Source organism: Canis lupus, chromosome 5 (genome assembly GCF_011100685.1).
Source record: "Canis lupus familiaris isolate Mischka breed German Shepherd chromosome 5, alternate assembly UU_Cfam_GSD_1.0, whole genome shotgun sequence".
Taxonomy (NCBI): domain Eukaryota; kingdom Metazoa; phylum Chordata; class Mammalia; order Carnivora; family Canidae; genus Canis; species Canis lupus.
This window is the reverse complement of record NC_049226.1, coordinates 38,065,965-38,085,660: the sequence shown is the minus strand read 5'-3', so window position 1 is coordinate 38,085,660 and position 19,696 is coordinate 38,065,965. Positions and strand designations below refer to the sequence as shown.

The 19,696-nt window shown below is 43.7% G+C and overlaps 2 protein-coding genes across 2 annotated transcripts in view; one reads left to right on the top strand and one right to left on the bottom strand.

Annotated features, from left to right (window-relative positions):
* The window catches only part of COX10 (cytochrome c oxidase assembly factor heme A:farnesyltransferase COX10), a 127,369-nt gene extending 113,799 nt beyond the window's left edge, over positions 1–13,570 (bottom strand). Inside the window, exons 1-3 of the mRNA XM_038536944.1 lie at positions 13,410–13,570; positions 8,194–8,315; positions 6,123–6,444 (exon numbers count right to left, since the gene is read on the bottom strand). Of these exons, the coding sequence (XP_038392872.1) occupies positions 6,123–6,444; positions 8,194–8,315; positions 13,410–13,452 (487 nt within the window). The 5' untranslated portion in view covers positions 13,453–13,570. The remainder of the gene's footprint in view (positions 1–6,122; positions 6,445–8,193; positions 8,316–13,409) is intronic.
* On the top strand, positions 12,771–14,677 carry LOC119871857. The gene is made up of 2 exons (XM_038536945.1): positions 12,771–13,982; positions 14,275–14,677. The coding sequence occupies exons 1-2, from the start codon at positions 13,367–13,369 to the stop codon at positions 14,277–14,279; spliced, it is 621 nt and encodes a 206-aa protein (XP_038392873.1). The 5' UTR covers positions 12,771–13,366; the 3' UTR covers positions 14,280–14,677.
* The last annotated feature ends 5,019 nt before the right edge of the window (positions 14,678–19,696 follow it).

Below are 19,696 nucleotides of genomic sequence, written 5' to 3'. Positions count from 1 at the left end.
TTGTATTGTTTAAGAGATAAGCGTATATTCTTAACATATCACTTCTATGTAGTTTGCAAATTTTATCCCATTTAATAGAACAACCCTCTGAAGTAGGTATCATTAGCTCTAGTTTACAGGTGGGCAAACTAAGGCACACAGCATTTTTTGTGGTTGTTTTTCTTTTTTTATGGAACTTGCTCAAGGCCACTCAACTATTAAAAGCCAGGATTTGAATGCAGGGAGGTCACTACACTATGCAGTCTCTGAAAGAACTGGTCAGGTGTAGGATACCAAGGAGCACAGAGAACTGGAGAATGCCTGCTTTGTGGCAGCCAAACTCTTTGTGGGTCTGTGTTCTAATTTTTGTTTAGGCCTCCCCAGCACTCCCTGTCCTCTGCATAAGGTTCTGTTCATCTGTTCATTCTATTTCCTCAGTTTCTCTCTCCCCTCTCCTCCTGCCCCACCGCAGCCCTAGGCATGTCTCAATTGACTGCCACTGATCTGTTGGTCATCATGCTTGCCTCTCACTGGCCCATGCTCTAAAGCAGGGGACACCAAGTTTTTCTCTTTAAATGGCCAGACAGGAAATGTTTCAGGTTCTCTAGGCTGTAAGTTTTCTAGCACAATTAATCAGCTCTATCGATGCAACATGACCTTAGCATAGAACAAATGGGTATGGCTGTGTTCCAATAAAACTTTATTTACAGGGATCCCTGGGTGGCGCAGCGGTTTGGCGCCTGCCTTTGGCCCAGGGCGCGATCCTGGAGACCCGGGATCGAATCCCACATCGGGCTCCCGGTGCATGGAGCCTGCTTCTCCCTCTGCCTGTGTCTCTGCCTCTCTCTCTCTCTCTGTGTGTGACTATCATAAATAAATAAAAATTAAAAAAAAAAAACTTTATTTATAAAACAGACAACCCTTGTTCAAGGATATCACTACTACCATCTCTTAATCAATCCTACTTCTTCCACAGAACTCAATTCGACATGGTCCCCAAACTTTAGAGAATATGATAAAAATAGAAAAGTATCAGTGGGAAAAAAAATGAGTGCATGCTTTTACAACCACAGGGCAGAAAAAAAATCTTTCTAAGCATAAAAAAAAACCCCACAAAACTAATAATTATTTTTAAGCTTTTTTTTTTTTATTCATCCATTTGAGAGAGATATATATAGAGAGAGAGCACAAGCAAGGGGAGAGACAGAGTAGAGGGAGCAGCAGACTCCCCACTGAGCAGGGGACCGACAGGGGCTCGATCCTAGGACCCGGAGACCATGACCTGAGCGGAAGGCAGATGCTTAACCAGCTGAGTCACCCAGACGTGCCCAATACTAATAAATTTGAATACAGAAAAGTTAAATATCTCAGTGGGGCAAAACTAAAACAAAATCATAGGACATGGGATGCCTGGGTGGCTCAGCAGTTACACATCTGCCTTCGGCTCAGGGCATGGTCCCAGAGTCCTGGAATCAAGTTCTACATCCAGCTCCCTGCAGGGAGCTTGCTTCTCCCTCTGCCTATATCTCTGCATCTCTCATGAATGAATAAAATCTTAAAAAAAAAAAAATCACAGAACATCACAAAAAGATATCAGTAAGAAATGACTGAGGATATAAGAAACAAAGAGTAAAATAAAATACAAATGATCAAAATAGTGAAAAAGATGCTAAATCCCACTATGACTTAAAATATGAAACACAACAAACTTAAGGATCTTTTTCAATTACCACAGAGGCAAAACCAGTAAAGACTGCTTATGCCCAAGCACAGAATACAGAAGGAATGGGATGCCCACATGGTACTTCAGGGAGCGTCATTTATACTATCTTTTCCAAGGAACTGGCTGATCCATCAAAATTAAAATGTTAAAAGCTAGCACCTATATTTCTTTCTTTCTTTTTCTTTTTTTTTAGATTTTATTTATTTATTCATGAGAGACACAGGGAGGCAGGGACACAGGCAGAGGGAGAAGTAGGCTCCCTGCAGGGAGTCCAATATGGGACTGAGCCGAAGGTAGATGCTCAACCACTGAGTCACCCAGGGGCCCCAGCACTTATATTTCTAAACACTTCTACAGACAGATTCACACAACTATACAAAGACACATGAACTGAAACTTAACTACAGATCTGCTTTCAATAGCAAAAAACTGGAAACACCCTACATGTTTACTGGTAGAGGGTTGGTTAAGCAAACAATGGCAGTTCTACACAATGAAAGCTTATGCAGTGGCAAATACTTTCAGTGAAAGCTATACCATTAAGAGAAAGTGGCAAGTTGCAGAACAGTGTGTGTAGGTAATGATCTTAGTTCCATTAAAATGTAGAAGCATATCCATAGCTTTAGATCTGCCTATTTATATACATATAGCAGGCTACATGTCAAACAGCGGTTTTCTCTAGAAGGGCCAGAAAGGGTACTTTTTCAGTTTTAGATACATGCTTCTGTATTATTTGAATTTTTGTTGCAATAAGTTTATAATAACCGGGTAGTGATTAAGCCTCTTAAGAAAATAAATGAGACAGAACACAAAGTGTGTGTTCCTCCAAAGAACGTTCCAGAACTTCCACCTGTGTGAGCATAAAAGCCACACTCCCTAGCCTGAAATGCATGCTAACACAATGGCCCTGCCTAACTTTTTGAACTCTCAGTGGGTGTCTCTTCTGTGTCACACCCAGGTCCTGCTGAATTACTCATAATTTCTGCAGTTTTCAGACTATGTCAGGATGCACCAGCTTCTTTGCCCTTGCAAAGCCTTCTCCCTCTGCTTACAATCCTTGCCTTCTGTACCTAGTAAACGCCCATTCACCTCACCCCCTTCACAGGCAGAAACAACACTCCCTTCTCTGGGTCCCCACTCAGCCTTGCCACACAGCTGCTACAACACCCATAGCATCGATTGCCCTAAGCATGGACAGAGTAGGAATGATAGTATTAATAATAGCTAATTAAGTGCCTATAAGGTACATGGCTGTTTCACACACATTATCTCATGTAATCTTCACGATGAGGTTATAAAGTACCACTATCTCTATCTTAGCAATAAAGGAACAATGGCACACTGAGGTTAATTACCCAAGATCACAAAGATTACTAAAAGTTCTGGTTTGAAACACAGAGGTGTCTGATCACAGTTGTTTTATTTGTATACATGTGTATGCCTACAAAATGTCCCCCACCAGACTATCCGCTTCTTCTTGAGGACAGAAATCCTGTAACGCTGTATCTTCAGCATTTAGCAAAAAGGTACATAGTAGACACCCAACAAATAATGAAGGGAGGCCAGCTCTTAGTATCCTCTAGTTCCACCCACTACACAATGCAGGAATCCCTTCAGCTTCTCTCAAAAAGGATCCGCTTCCAGTTGGATGGTTCCAATGACAAGGACCACTGCCTTACAAGGCAGCCCATTTCCCATCCGATGGTTCTCCTGAGAGCTCTCCTTCATACTGCTGGCACATGCAATCTTCTTGTTCTGCCCTCTTAACTATAAATCAGCAACACTGCTCCTTTAAATCACAGAAGCTGCAGATACTTGAACATGGCCACTCTCCTTCCCTCGCCTTCTTTCTCCCTCTTCCCTTCTCTTCCCCAAGTGACAGGGTTTCCATATCCCCTCTTCTTTACATTTGTCCTACTCTGGATGACTCCAATTTGTCAATTCCCCTCTTAAAAGCAAATCCTTCCAGGCACCTGGGTGGATCTACCTTTGGCTCAGGTAGTGATCCCAGGGTCTTGGGATTGAGTCTCACATCAGGCTTCCCGCAGGGAGCCTGCTTCTCCCTCTGCCTATGTCTCTGCCTTTCTCTGTGTGTCTCTCATGAATAAATAAATAAAATCTTAAAAAAAAAAATTTAAAAAAGCAAATCCTTCCAAGTGAGAAGCACTGGACTCAACTACAAGTCCTCAACAGTGGATGCCATCCATGATTTTTGCCCTCAAACATCTTAGGGGAATATACATTAAATAGACAAGCAAAGGTTTACCTGTAATTATTAGGAAACTAACACCTTCAAGGTGTTCCCTGCCTCAGGCAAGCTGTTGGGTACACTGAATGCATTATGTGCTTTAACTCTTCAAGGTTTATTATTGTTCCTATTCCACACTTGAGGAAGTTGTTTCAACAAGGCTAAGAAACCGCCCCGAGGCTCACTTGACTAGTAAATGTCCTAGCCAGGATGAGAATTCAAGGCTGCTTGACCTCAGTGCCATATTCCAAGTTTTGAGAAGGGAGACTTGGGCCAAGAGCAGGCAAGACAAGACTTAGTGGAGAAGTCCTGAAAGGCTCTAACTGGATAGAAAAGAGGCAGATGGGTCTCCCATGGAGGCAGGAAAAATGGGTATGGTAGGGGTAAAGATCTGTTTATGAGGAAGAGTTTAATCATTCCAGATCACAATTTTCCTCTAAAGTCAGGCAAAGCTAAGACAGGAGGCAATATGGAAGGATTGCAGACTCTTGAGTAGGTAAAGAATATGTGAAAGCAGTGTTTTAGGAAAGTTGGCTTGGCAGGAAAAGAGAGAGACAACAGCTGAGAGCTACTGCCGTGACCATAGTAGGCCTCCTATGTTTTGGACCTCAGCTAGGATGGCACCTTCAGAAATGGGTATAAGAAATCTTAAGGGCATTACAAAAGACACCAATGCTAACAGCTGGGTGTTAGACTAGAGATGAAGGGAGCCAGGAGAGTGAAGAATGAAGAATGACTCTAAGGTTTCCCATTTGGGGAAAGTAAAAAATGCTGGTATTACTGCCAGAAATGGGATGGAGAGAGAAGCAGCAACCTGAAGAGCGAGAAAGAGGGGATGCTGACGTGGACACTTGTTCAATGATGGTGCACACAATGCAAGGCTGCTGACAGAGGCCACTTCTGCCTTCAGACTGAGAGACTCATGTTTGGGATGATATCCTTATGATCATATCCAGTCATTCTTACCATATCAGCAACATGATATACCACTTGTATAAATGACAAAAGATAACTTTTCATTGAAATGTGGGAACTCCTTGCTCAGCTACCATAAAGCACAGAGGCCTGTTTTTTCAAGGATGCCCCCTGGAATCAGCCTCACTGCTCTGGAATCTCACTCATAGGAAAGTCTAACTATGATTCTTCAAGTCTTCTGTCAAATTCCTTATGCCTGTCTTCCATTCTGCCCCCCAAAAGATTTTCTTTAAGTGACTTTGGTCACCGAGGAAAGACGTTACCTGGTTGACCTCCCTGTACCTTGGATTTCAGGCTCAACTGTCTTGGAAAACACACACCAGTCTTTCCCTGGTCTCCTCTGCTCTCCCAAGCCTCTCTGTCTCATCTGCTCATTTCTCCATTTTGACTCAGTAACATTGCTTTCCACTTCTTTCCTCAAAGAGTATCTGGTTTAACTTTATTATTCCCCTGCTGTATTTCTTCTCCTTATTCTCATCTAAGAAGAAAAGGAGAGATGGGGTCTTCAAGCTGCAGGATGTTGCAGAACATACCTTCTACACACAGCCCAGAATAAGCTACTTCTAAGTTTAGCTAGGGGATGGGATGATGACCATAAAGCTTTGCCTGATCATAGGTGGCTGTGACAACCAAATGACATAATACGGGTTGATACCCAATGCACACAATAAAATTTGGTACAGTTGGCTAGACTGAGGCCATGAAATCTGGTTCCAGACCTTTTCTCCAGAGATGTACTCTAAATCCCCGCATGCCTGGGACAATCTCAGAGGCCCTACACAGCAGTGCGCTCAGAGACCCAGAGGCCACTGTGGGTTCACCGCGTATCAAGCACAAGCATGCAGGGCTTTTTGTTTTCAGAATTCAAACAGAGCTCACTAACCCACTGCATTTTAAAGGATAGTAGGCGTATGAACACAAAAGACAAGAAAATAAGCAGGATAGGCATTCTACTTTAATTGCAAATAGAAAAGACTAGTTTTAGTACAATATGTTTAGTGCAAAACTATTAACAGTTCTGTATAAACAGAATTTGGAAAACTTGATTTTGAGTCCTACTTAAATCGAAGAGAGAAAAATATACTAATAAAGGATCGGTGGTTTCCAGATATTCCTTTTGGTGCAGTAATAAAAGTAGCATTTCGTTTAACTGAAAGTTTCAAGTAAGAATCTAACTGTATCAGAAAAACAAAGTACCTGTGAGTTTGATTTTGGACAGCCGTGCCAAAATTCCTGGCAAATCATCCAGATGCAACTTCATCTCTTTCCAGTGCTTTTCATCCTTTGTCTCTTTCCCCGCATCTAGTGAGCCTTCAATAATGGAAGCTGATTCCAGTTCTAGCAATTCTTTCTCATTTGGCTTTCTGGATAAAGGTAGGCTGGGAGGTGGAAGAGGTCTCATTTCACAGATTTCTGCTTTGGCCTGACCCAAAGACGTTTTCTCAAGGAAAGGCAATGCCACAGGTTCTGGCTTCCGTTTCACTTGCTGGTTGAGGCTTCTGTTCAGTTGTGTGACATACTAAGTAAGGAAAGTATATGTCATTATAAACCCAAGACCCAAAATGCTCTTACACTGTTGTTAAGTAACACCTCCTATCAGCCTGTTACCAATTCTTGAAAGATTATTCCTATACCTTGGTCAATACATGCTGAATTAACTAGTATCTGAGTGTTCGTTAAATAGAGAGGTATAGGGAATATAACTGATGCTTCGATAATAGTTATTAGTTCTATGGTTTAGAAAATCCTAGAAATTTAAGTTCCTTGAAAGAAAAATAAATTCATTTCTTATTCATTCCCTCCAGCATGTTTCCCAACATGGTAGCAAATACATTCCAAATACAGTGAAGGAGTTTTTGATCAGCAAGGGCCCAGGTCAACCTATTGACTTTCCATGTTTCTAGACAAATGGTGCAGAGAGGGGCTCGATGGTAGTGTATAATTCAGGGCTCGGTGATGTTAAAGCACTGTGTATGTGGAAAGCTTGTGAGCTTTACAGTCTCACAGCCTCTATTGCTTACTAGCAAAAGTAGTAAGTACTACTAACAAAGTGAGGCACTATGTAGTTTTACATAATATAGATCTTTATATTTATAACGTATATATCTTATTTAAGCTTCTTAAAGTATATATCTATTTAAGAAGGTGGATCATTATTGGTATCTCTTTCTTTAACTTATACAAGAGAAAACCAAGGCTCAGAAATATAGCCAACAGTCAACAACCAGTTAGTTTTAATTGACAAGAGTTAACAATCCAGTTGGTTTTAAGTGGCCCTGGTACTCACAGCCACCTACTCTGATAACCAGTTAAGTGACTTTTCTATTATATCAGACTTGAACTTATATACACTAGTCCTGAAAAGAATTACGAACTCATGAATGAACCCAGAATTCTGTGTACATAAAAAAGGCATTATGTGCCTTTCTCTTCTAAATACCTATTATCCTTGATCCCCAACTTAAGAAATCTGAACATTTCTGGAAATGTATAGCCCTTATCAAAATAATGAACTTTGTTAAGATTTTAAGTTAATTTTAAGTTAAAGTGGGCATTCTCAGTTAAAAAAGAAAAGTGTCAAATCAGATGAGATTATGAATTTGTTAATCATTCACACTTACATTGTAATTATGAGTTTTTAGCTATCGTTACTCCATTCTATACTTTTCTACTTGAGAAAATGACAATTGCCCTCACTGGTAACTAAGAGTAAGCTACCATGTTACCCGTAGTATCACAGAGCCAAGCTAGAGGACCAGGACATATGAGCAGTGCCCACTATAAAATGCCTAGCAGATTGTAAAATCTCAATTTGCTTGAGTCTACTCAGAACTGCGTGCGGTTAAAAGACTTTTAGATGCACTGCCAATGTAGGAAAACAGGAAGGTCACGCTGTTAAGGAAATTATTTCTATATTACTTATATATTCACAGAACTTTAAAGAATTTAGAGATGTATGATAACAGTTCAGCTTTTCCTAATTTTCTCCTAGGTGAAATATGCCAGAAGTTTTCAATCTTTCTCCAAACTTAATCAGTAAGTTCAAGATCATACTTTTAACCTCAAACACCGGGATTACTCTGGTTTCAGTTAAGAATAATCAAAACAAGGAATTAAAGTTTTTGGATAAACTCAAGAGGACACTAAATAAGTGTCTTTTTTCAAGCAGTACTTCTAACTCTTCTTACAATAGGAATTTCTCAAATTCCCTCATACAAAGAAAGTAAAGGCAGTTAGCAGCAGAGTGAAGATGGTCTTCTGAACCTACCATGCGCTTGAGGAAGGTAAAGTGCTGAAATGTAATCCACCGCCTGTTGATGCTCCTGAAAAGATGCATGAACGTGTGAGGGGCCTCCTGCACAGCTCTTCTCTCTAGATACCAGGCACATCCTGTAATAGAGAAAAGGGGAAGACAAAGCTCACATAAGTTGTGCTTCTCACCAAATACTAAGCACACCTACCCAGAAGCAAAGCTGGCTACCACCGTAAGCAACGCACACCTAATGGGTCAAAACTCTGATCGGATCCATGAATCACTGCAAAGTATCAGCTCTATTCACGAAGTGTAATTCTTCAGCAGGGATAAGGAAATTTTTCATTTCGGGACCATTATGCTTTTATTACATTAAAGCTGAAATGACCACACTGCAGATCTTTTTGAGAAAATATAAAAGTCAGGTCACTTTTAGAATAGTAGAAAATGAGAAACACGGGTTTTCTCAGTAAGTAACAGTAAACTGGAAAATACATTTCAGATGAATACTTTGGCCAAGTCAGGTAAGACAACTAACCAAAAGGGAGGGGAAATAGTCCTCAATAGCCTGGCTCTATTAATCTAGGCAGGAAGAAGCAAAATCGCTTTGTTTGAATCTGGCTTTTAATCAAACCAAACCTTCTCTCAAATAACAAATCCAATACTTCTGTGTAAGGCCACGTGAGCGGTGGTCCCACAGATTCCATGACACGAAATATTTCTCATTCTCCACCACTCATCACTTTTCAGTTTCTTATGGCATCTCCTCATGCTTTAGGACAATCATGTCCCACTGCATACTGTCCCTGAACAAATGCAAACATAGGGCCATTTCTAAGCTTCAACTCATTTCCAGGGTCATCGTGCCTACTTCCAATTGCTCTTTCGGTATCTCCACACAGATGGTGGGTAGTAACAGGTGGGTTTCCTTTTTTTTTTTTTTAATTTTATTTTTTTTTTTTATTTATTTATGATAGTCACAGTGAGAGAGAGAGGCAGAGACATAGGCAGAAGGAGAAGCAGGCTCCATGCACCGGGAGCCCGACGTGGGATTCGATCCCGGGTCTCCAGGATCGCGCCCTGGGCCAAAGGCAGGCGCCAAACTGCTGCGCCACCCAGGGATCCCACAGGTGGGTTTTCTTTTGGAAGCCCAGGATAGTCATTACTCATCCAGATATGTATGTATAATTCATCATTCTCCACTAAGCACACTGTACATTTCACAATTTGTTCATCTTTGTTGACATTTCCCTGATTGCAGTGTCTTGCCTCTACTCCCTGCCTGTCAAATTTTCAAAGTCTCTTTTCAACTACTTGGTCACTTTATACTCTTTTTTTTATGACATTTCTTACTGCAAATTGTTTATTTACACCATCACATTTTGTGGTTCCTTAATGGCAGGGATTCTCCTTTGGTCACCTCTGCTATCACAGCTGGCACAGTGCTTTCTACACAATAATGAGATAATGTTTGATGACTGGATTTTCTACATAACTTACTTGCAAGTATCAATGCCTCTCAGAATACATGGCAATTATCTTAGACTGGGGATGTCACTGCCTCACTGAAGTCATCCTCCAACTGCGGTTCATTATGAAACACTTATTTTCTTCAAGTGAATATGTGCTGCCTGCATATTTGTACACAGGGAATAGCAGTGCTGAAAACAATCTTCTGAAATTTCCTTTCAAATGACTCCTCTGATACTCAAGGGTTTGTTTTTGTTTTGTTTGATGGTAAGTCTCCTTTTTTTGACTTGACATTGTTCTCTGGGAATATAGGATTTTAATATTAAAAGATGATGTCAAGAAAACAGCAAAGTTTTATTGTTCAGGCCTTACTTTCAAACCCAGTTTTGAGTTCATTTGGTCCACTGAGAAATACAAGCTGCTGGGAGGCAAAGAACCACCTTGGAAAACATCTCTAAAGGTTAAGTGGGTCAAAGTGAGATTTTACAGAATAGCAGTAAGGAAGAAAAAAAAAAAACAGCTGGCAACTGCACTTTTAAATGATGAAAACACTTAAGTTAGTCAAAACATGTTACATTTCTATGAATTAGTGCCTAGAAATGAAAGACATTTCAGTACTATGTAAACAAACCCAGGTTTGAAGATACACAGAGCTTACAACAGTTACACTAAAAATCTGGAAACATGACTATATCCACCATTCAACATCATACTGAGTCACACTTTTACACTTGACCTTAGCCAAAAGGCCAAGAAGAGATGGTAGAACTTTAAAATGTGGTGAACGGGGGCACCTGGGTGGCTCAGATGGTTAAGTATCTGCCTTGGTCTCATGTCATGATCTCCAGGTCCTGAGATTGAGCCCCACATCGGGCTCCCTGCTCAGTGGAGAGTATGTTTGTCCTTCTGCCTCTCCCCTCCACTTGTGCTCTCTAACGAATAAGTAAAAACTTAAAAAAAAAAAAAAAAAGAATTAAATGTGGTCCACAGACATCTAACTGTAGGTCCTGAATTCCTCTTAACGGCAATAAAATACTTTGAATTTTTAGAAGTAAAAGCAGACACAACCACTAGATACCTAATATAGTCACACTTTACCTTTCTGCCCACCCTTCCCAACATGCTGCTTCCATATCAGGATCTTGTAATGATCTTTTCAGTGGATCATAGCAGGTTGTACAGACCACTTCTTAGCAGATTTTTTGGCAATTGTGTTCATCGTTTCAGGAAGCATGGTTTCATGCCAGCATTGAAAAGACTGATCCGGAGGGCAGCCCAGGTGGCTCAGCAGTTTAGCGCCGCCTTCAGCCCAGGGCCTGATCCCAGAGACCCAGGATCAAGTCCCACGTCAGGCTCCCTGCATGGAGCCTGCTTCTCCCTCTGCCTATGTTTCTGCCTCTCTCTCTCTCTCTCTCTCTCTCGCTCTCATGAATAAATAAAAACAAAATCTTTAAAAAAAAAAAGAAAGAAAGAAAGAAAGAAAGAAAGAAAAGAAAAGAAAAGAAAAGAAAAGAAAAGAAAAGAAAAGAAAAGAAAAAAAGAAAAGTAAAGACTGATCCGGGGACGCCTGGGTGGCTCAGGGGCTGAGCGTCTGCCTTTGGCTCAGGGCATGATCCTGGGGTCCTGGGATCGAGTCATGCATCAGGCTCCCCACAGGGAGCCTGCTTCTCCCTCTGACTATGTCTTTGCCTCTCTCTGTGTTTCTCATGAATAAATAAATAAAATCTTAAAAAAAAAAAAAAAGACTGCTCTGGCAACAAACCATATGAACCATATGCAGCCCACTTACTAGAACTGGGAACGCTGAACAGTGAAGTAAGATTGTTCCCATAGGAAGCTGCAAGTAAGTACAGGATTGAAAGGCAGAAAAGCAGCCAATTTAAGGAACGCACAAGGGAAAAACCTTACACAGAAGTAACAATTCAAGTACCAAGAAAGGATGGTAAGGATGATGTATTCTCACTCTGAGAATAAGTGCTTAGGGCCAGGATCAAAGAATACTCCAGGTCAGGGATGACAGAAAAAAGAATCACAGACCTTTTAAAAAACTTTTCAGGGGCGTCTGGGTGGCTCAGGGTGTTAAGTGTCTGCCTTCAGGTCAGGTCATGATCCCAGAGTACTGGGATGGAGCCCAGTGTTGGGCTGCCTGCTCAGGGAGGGAGTCTGTGTCTCCCTCTCCCTCTTATTCTCCCTTCTGCCCCTTCCCTTGTTCCTTCACACACACACACACTCTCTCTCTCTCTTGCTTACTCTTTCTCTTAAATAAATAAAATCCTAAAAAAAAAGTCATTATGAAAAATTTCAGTCATAGACGATAACACACAAATACAATGAGCTCCCATTACTTATTCCCCAGCTTCAACAATTATTAAAACCATGGCCAATCTCATTTCATTTATACTCCCTCCCATCCCCCACCCCCCTTCGTTCTGAACCAGAAGGGACCTTTGAGATCATCTGGTTCAACTGCCTCATTTTATAGATGAGAAAACTCAATTCCGGAAAGCACAAGTGATGTGCCCTGAGATTACACAGCCAAGAGAGACCCATAAAATAATAATACGATAAAAGAAAAGGAAGAAGGGAGTTTAAGGGAGTCGCTGTGATCAACCTTGCTCCGTGCTGCAGAGAGCGTGACAGGTGAGGCCTAAAAAACGGGATTCGACCCAAAAACGAGTCCCTGGCTTCTCCTACCCAACTCCAATACAGACCAGGAGCAACACATTTCCCCACACAGCCGTTTGTTATCATCCAAATTACTGGAGGCGAAACAATTCCCAACCTCCTTTTTAAAACATTTAATATCTCCCTGGTGAATGGACAAATACCATTCATGGGCAAACAATTATGGAGAGCCAACGATACAGACCAGGTACCGTTTAGGGGGTGGGGGAGGGGGGGTGCAGAGAAGAGCCAGAGAGGAACCCGTCTGTAACCTTCACAGGGTTTACAATCTAGTTGGGAGAAACACATAACAAGCCTGTCTATAAACAAACAATTACAGACTGTGCTAACCATGGTCAAAGAAATAAGAGTGATGCGAGAACAGAGGGGCAGGTGTGGTCGGGGTGGGCGTGTCTCAACAGGTGCCACTAGAGCGGAGACCCAGCCTGGGCCACGCACGCACGTCTCTATCACCTTAAACACGTCGTTGTTACAAGTGGGAAGGAGGGTCCTACAAGTGGGAGGATGGGATCGAGACCCACGCTGATGGTAGAAAGCCAAAGGTCTGCGAGGGACCGAGGCCCGCCGCCTCTAGCTGTCACCATCTGCATCCTTTTATCGTCATCACGACAGTGTTATCGCCGCGGTCTGCACAGCGCTTTGTGTGGGGTCCAGGGTCCTGAATGAGGGCAGAGCGCTCGCCGGTCCCCACACGGGGAGCTTACGAGTAACTTACACCTGTAAGTAGGAACTGAGGCTCTGGGAGGGCCAGAGACTCGTGGGGTCCCAAGGCTCTGCTCCATCCTCTCCTCCAGCCTCCCCTCGGGAAACCGAAAGTAAGTAGCAGCCGCAACCGCCCCCGCCGGAGGGGGTGGGAGGTGGAGGCTGTGCGGACCCCCGGGCCACAGTGCAGGACCAGACCCCGGCTCCACGGCCGCTTCACACTTCAGGCTGCTCCAGAGGTCACTTCCTCGCCTCCGGTGCCCAGCCGACCTCGCCAAGGGCTCCCAAGGTTGCGGCCAGCCGGAACCACGGCGTTGCACGTGGCAACAAGATGAGAATTTTCTCAAAGCCGTGCCCAAGGACGGGTGCCGTACCTGTCAGGAGGCGTGAGGAAAGAGTGTGCGGGGACGCGGCCATAACGCGCGAGTCCGGCCGCTCCCAGGGATCCCCGTGTCCTCTCTCCTCACCGGCTGCTGGGCGCCGCCATCTCCGTCCCCCGCCCCCGTGGGAGCCGGGCCGTTTCCGGTGCGTCACTTCCGGCGGGCGAGACGCGGAAGGAAAGGAGAGTGGCGGCGAGTGTTGGGCTCCGGGCGGGAGGCGCGGTGCAGAGCTGGAGGTCGGAGGCCTGAGGTTCCTTCGAGAAGACGCGAGGAGTACAGTGTGGCCGAGTCTTCCCGGAAACGAGGCCGCGGGCTCCGGCGACCGGCGCCTCTGCGTCCCGAGGCTTCCCGGCGTCCTGTGGCGGGATCGCGGTGACCTCGTGCGAGGGGTCACGGCTGGAGCGCGGCCTCCGCGCGCTTCAGTTTCAGTCAAGTTTGGGATGCTGGTCCATGGGACAGTGCCTCCAGCCTCCAGTCCGATCCGCGGCGGCTCTCCTGTCTTGGCTCCTCAGCGGGAGAACTCGGGGTCCCTGGGCCGCAGCAAGGGAGCATCTCGAGAGGTAGCAGGTGCGTGTGGTGGTTGATGTGGGGCTCTGGTGCAGGGGCCGCCTTCGAGAGCTCTCTTCACCTCTGACCTTCCGACCTGCTTGAGCCCTCCGAACCTCGTTATCTAGCTGTACAACGGGAGCAGTAACATCTATTTTACAAAAGGGTCCGCAGAATTAAATAAGGACTCTCAGGGGTAGCCAGGTACCCACTGTGCATAGGCTCTCATAAATGTTCCTTAGTGTTGCAATGACTAGAGCGGATCTCAGAAACCCTTCCTTCCTCTTTTTTTTTTTTTTTGGTCTTGTTTTAGGGTAGGAGTTTGTAAAAGGACAGTGAAGAAAAAAGATTCAGCTTTTGGAAAGGAGGTAACTGGGTTCTACAAGGACGATTTGGGTCTTCATCGTAGAAGGTGATGGCCGTTTGGGTTCACTTCAGCTAACATTTGGTAGACACAGAATACGGAGAAGAGTAAGGTTCTCCAGATCTGTGGGAGCTTTAGGCCATGCCAGTCGGGGGTGGGAGACGTTCAGTTAATGGAGTCAGCCTGATGGGGTAATGTAAAAGGTACTGCAGAAATCAGATGAGGAGGTACCTGGGGGGCTCAGGGGTTGAGCGTCTGCCTTCCGCTCAGGTCATGACCGGGGGTCCTGGGATCGAGTCCCACATCAGGCTCCTGGCAGGGAGCCTGCTTCTCTCTCTGCCTGTGTCTCTGCCTCTCTCTGTCTCTCGTGAATAAATAAATAAAATCTTAAAAAAAAAAAAAAAAAAAAAAAAAAGCACTGCAGGTGATTTTGGTCTACAGAATTGAGAATTATTGGATTTCAGCTTTTTTTTTTTTTTTACTTGACAGAACACAGCTATGTCTAAAAGATTGATTCACATGAATGTTGTATTTCATAGACTCAGAAAATATGAATTCCCAAAGGGTCTTGGTTTATGAGACAGGGTGTTAAATAAATGTGTTCCTCTTTGGCTAACAGATTTTTCCTTCATTTTTAAATCCTTTCCAAAAATGGGGGCAGGGTATGATCAAGTAGACAAATTAATGCATAGGTTTTTGTTTATTGAGAGAAACCAGAGTGAACGTTTTATGTGAAACCTGCCAAAAAGACGAATACGTCCTGGTGTGTGATTGGTCAGGAAGTGCATTTGTTTATCTAAATGTCTGTCATTAAGTTACCCCAGGTCAATAGTTTCAAAGCATACTCTCCTGAAAAGGAAGCCCTGGAGGTACTTCAGGAAATAACAGGGTTCCATGGAATACACAATGATTTGGCTGTCAAATAGGGAAGCTGTGATTAGCTTGAGCTAGTCCCAGCCCATCACTGTGGACCTTGACATATTTGCTGTCCCAAATCACATCAAATGTTAAACCTGGGGAAAAAGTAGGGAGTGGATTTTTGGTAAGCAGCTGAAAGTCTGCCACAGGGGTGCCTGGGTGGCTCAGTTGGTTTGGTTTCTGACTCTGATTTCAGCCTAGGTCATGATCTTAGGATCATGAGATCAACCCCCCACATCAGACTCTGCACTGAGTGTGGAGCCTGCTTCAGATTCTCTCCTCCCCCTGCCCCTCACCAGTCTGATGTTCTCTCTCTCTCTCTCTCTCTCTCTCTCTTTTTTCTAAGAGAGTCTGCCACAGTTTTGTAGAACCTACAGTTTTCCAAACATTTTGAACACAACCCAGTTTGTGAGATGCCGTGATAACCTGGAAAATGCTAGCCATACACACAAACACACAGTTTGGAGGATTGGAACATGTTTGTATTGACAATTTTTACTTAGTCTAAGGTGAGTCAGACTTCCTGATTTAAAACTACCATGTTTCATTAGACTGACTTTTACTGAACAAAAAGGCCATAGACAAGCCCTGCCCTATACAGTGTAGATGAATGGGACTCACAGAGGTAGGCCCCAGACATTCATATAGCTGGACATTTTCGTCTCATAGATTTGGCAAATGAGGTCCAGAGATGTTAATTTACTCTAAGTGCTAGAACTTCATCTCCAAACATCCAGGCCAGCATTCTGTCTCATTATTATTATCTCTCTTGTCCCTTACTTTACCTGTAGTAACTTCATTAATGAAATAATGTAAGCTGTGGATGTTACCAGGCGTGCTGCTAAGAGTCCAGCTTTTGGAAGGATAGCCAAAGAGATTAAAATATGGGGTTTCGACTTCACATCTCTTTGAATTCAGTCTTTTGAGATTTCTGGTCTTTGGATTTTCTTCTTTCGATATCTGCCGGCACTACTCATCACTGTTGCTGGTTCTGGTCCCATGATTTTTGGGACTGGGTGGTGACAAGAGAGGCCTCTGTATGTTCCTTGCCTGAGGCTTTGAAAGGGGCCCAGAAAAAGGGTGGATGGTCAGACTCCTTCGAATCAGATGGGCTCTCACCAGGTCTAGCTCTGCTCAGCCGAAAATTAGGGCTTCCACATGAGTGTGTGTGTGTCCAACCCCTTATTGTAATAACAAACAATGGCTTTTAGCTGTCCTTATTCTCCTTTGGAGGCTTACCAAAGGTCAGCTACTGCTATAGTAGGTAACTTGGTGTGAGGAAGTATGGAGGATTTCAGGTCCCTTTGCGAATTTCAGATATTAGTGCCAACATCAACCTTTGGCCATCTGTGTCTTCACGACAGTGCCACTGAGTCAGGTCTGGTCAGGGGAGAGAAGTCACAGCAATTATTTGAACAGGGAATTTAACATGAAGATTAACACATACAGGGCACCTGGGTGGCTCAGCGGTTGAGCATCTACCTTTGGCCCAGGTCATGGTCCCGGGGTCCCAGGTTCGAGTCTCACATGGGCTCCCTTACAGGGAGCCTGCTTCTCCCTCTGCCTGTGTCTCTGCCTCCCTCTGTGTGTCTCTCATGAATAAATAAATAAATAAAATCTTTTAAAAAAATAAAATGAAAATAAAGATTAACACATAGAAAATTGTTAACTGGGTAATTAAAAGGGTAAAGAGAGATTTCCAAGGCATCATACAGGTAGCACCTGCAGGAAGCATCTACCACTGATCTGGTGGGGGGAATGAAAGGAAGAAGTCAGGATTATTACAATTTAGAAACCTAGAGGAGCAGGGGCGCTGCACTACCTGCCTCTGGTCTCTGAGGGGGATCTGACCATGCTGGTTCTTAAGTGTTGGGAAAGTCTCATACCAGGCTCAGCAGCTGCTGCCACCAGAATGGAGAGGCCTCGGAATGAGGCTCCCAGGAGCCCCCAGGCAGCCCCGCAGCAGATAGGAGGAGGAGGCCCCTTCTCCCCATCCCAGCCTCGCAACACTGCAGTCTCTTACTGGCAGAGCCAAACCGTGAGCCTGCAGGAGTGTGGGTTTGCCAGCTTCCAGCTCCAACACCACTAAGCACAGTATACAGGGTAGGTTCGGAGCCAGCACAGATAAACTGCCCGCTGCAAATTCTTCTTTGAAAGGATGTTCCACTCTAGGTGTACAGATTAGAGTTTACCAATCAGCCTTCTATGAGGTTGAGCAACTTAAATCAGTTCTTAGGGTCTGCTAATAGTTCCTCCAGGGTAACTGATAACATCAGGATAGGATCCGAGTCCAAGGTCACTCCAATCAGATCCGACACCTCAGCTGTACGTAACCTGCCGGCTGCACTTTTCCCTCTCAACATTCCCAGGGCTTGCTTCCATCCGTGAGTTTTGGGGACACCAGAAGGGAAAAGTACACTTCCAGAATGCAGAAGGGAGAAAAGACTCTATTCACTGCCATGGTCTTCTGCCTTCTTTCATAACACTCTAATTTTAAAATTACTCTTTCACTCTAATTTTGTGAAGGGAAGCAGGATGCCCAACCCCAGCAGGTAGATCATGATGATCTTAGTGTAATCTCATTCACATTTCCCAGAGTTTAGCTCCGGAGGCGGCCACATTACCCAGTCGGGCTAGAGAGATAGGAGAGACCTTCTGGCAACGTTTCTGGGAATAATTTTGTTTGCTGCAAAAAGCCAGACATGCCGGAGAAGCATGGCTGAGAATATAATTCCTGGCGCCAAGGCAGCCACATTGCAACTCTGAAGTGACAAGCCTGAGGACAAGAAAACCCACAGTGGGAGGCAGAGGGAAGAAACAGCCATTTCTGGGTGATTTTGTTGAGCCCCTGCCCCAAGCCTAGAATATCCATTGCAGACTTATTGCTACAAGCATATTGTTATGCTCAAGTTACTGTGTAGTTGCCTGCTCTTTGCATCCTGGATGATCAATTCGACGAGTAGGACAGAGGAGCTGAGCAACCTGGAATCACACGCAGCTTGCTGAGGACAGAGGACGTAGAGAAACAACTGGAATCATGTCAGATACCCAAAAAGCATGTCACGGTCAACAAAAATAAAACAAATTTGGAATGCCTGGGTCACTCAGTGGTTGATATCTGCCTTTGGCTTGGAGCGTGATCCTTCAGGGAGCCTGCTTCTCCCTCTGCCTGTGTCTCTGCCTCTCCCTCTGTGTTTCTCATGAATAAATAAATAAAATCTGTAAAAAAATAAAACAAATTTGAATATGGTGGCTGTTTCTAATTCGACATAAATCCCCACCAGTTTAAGTAACAAAAATAAAAGAAGCAATTCTGTGCAGTTCGTTTCCTGCCCTTTTGCTTGCTATTTTCTCTTTGCTCAACTCCTTTGATGATGTCAAAATATCCTGCTTCCCCACATCAGGAAAGCATTCCTTTCCTGGTTCCCTCCTCGGCATCCTGGGGCCTAGTGGAAGAATATAATGAAATGTTCCAAGAGTAGCAGGAAACCAATCCTTTGGGGCATTATTTGTTGAGAAAAGCATAACCCAGAAAGAGCATCCTTAAACACATTTTCTGTTAGCTACCAGCAACTCTTAAAAATGGTTCTTAATGTATTTTGGTAAGTGACCTGTCAATGTAAGGAAAATTGAAAACTCTCAAGATACAATGAGACTTGCTTAAGGCAAATTTGTTTTTGATTTTTTTCTTTTATTTTTTTAATAAAGTAATTTTTTATTGGTGTTCAATTTACCAACATACAGAATAACACCCAGTGCTCATCCCGTCAAGTGTCCCCCTCAGTGCCCGTCACCCACTCACCCCCACCCCCCCCCTTCCACCACCCCTAGTTCGTTTCCCAGAATTAGGAGTCTTTATGTTCTGTCTCCCTTTCTGATATTTCTTCTCCCTTCCCTTATATTCCCTTTCACTATTATTTATATTCCCCAAATGAATGAGAACATACACTGTCCTTCTCCGATTGACTTACTTCACTCAGTGTAATACCCTCCAGTTCCATCCACATTGAAGCAAATGGTGGGTATTTGTCATTTCTAATGGCTGAGGAATATTCCATTAGGGCAAATTAATAAGAAGAAGAATCCTAGGGCAGCCCTGGTGGCACAGTGGTTTAGCGCTGCCTTCCGTCCAGGGCGTGATCCTGGAGACCCCGGATTGAGTCCCACATCAGGCTCCCCCACATGGAGCCTGCTTCTCCCTCTGCCTGTGTCTCTGCCTCTCTCTCTCTGTGTCTCTTATGAATAAATAAATAAAATCTTAAAAAAAAATCCTAGAGAAGTTATTCTTACAAAAATTCATTTATATGCTACCAGGAAAGCATGAACATCACAGCTTTTATAAAATTAGAGTTATTAATTCTCACCTATGGGCTTCTCTTCTCTCTGCATTTGTCCATTTAAGGCAGTCAAGAGCAGAAAATGAAGACATTGTCACTTTTTTGAAATAAAGATG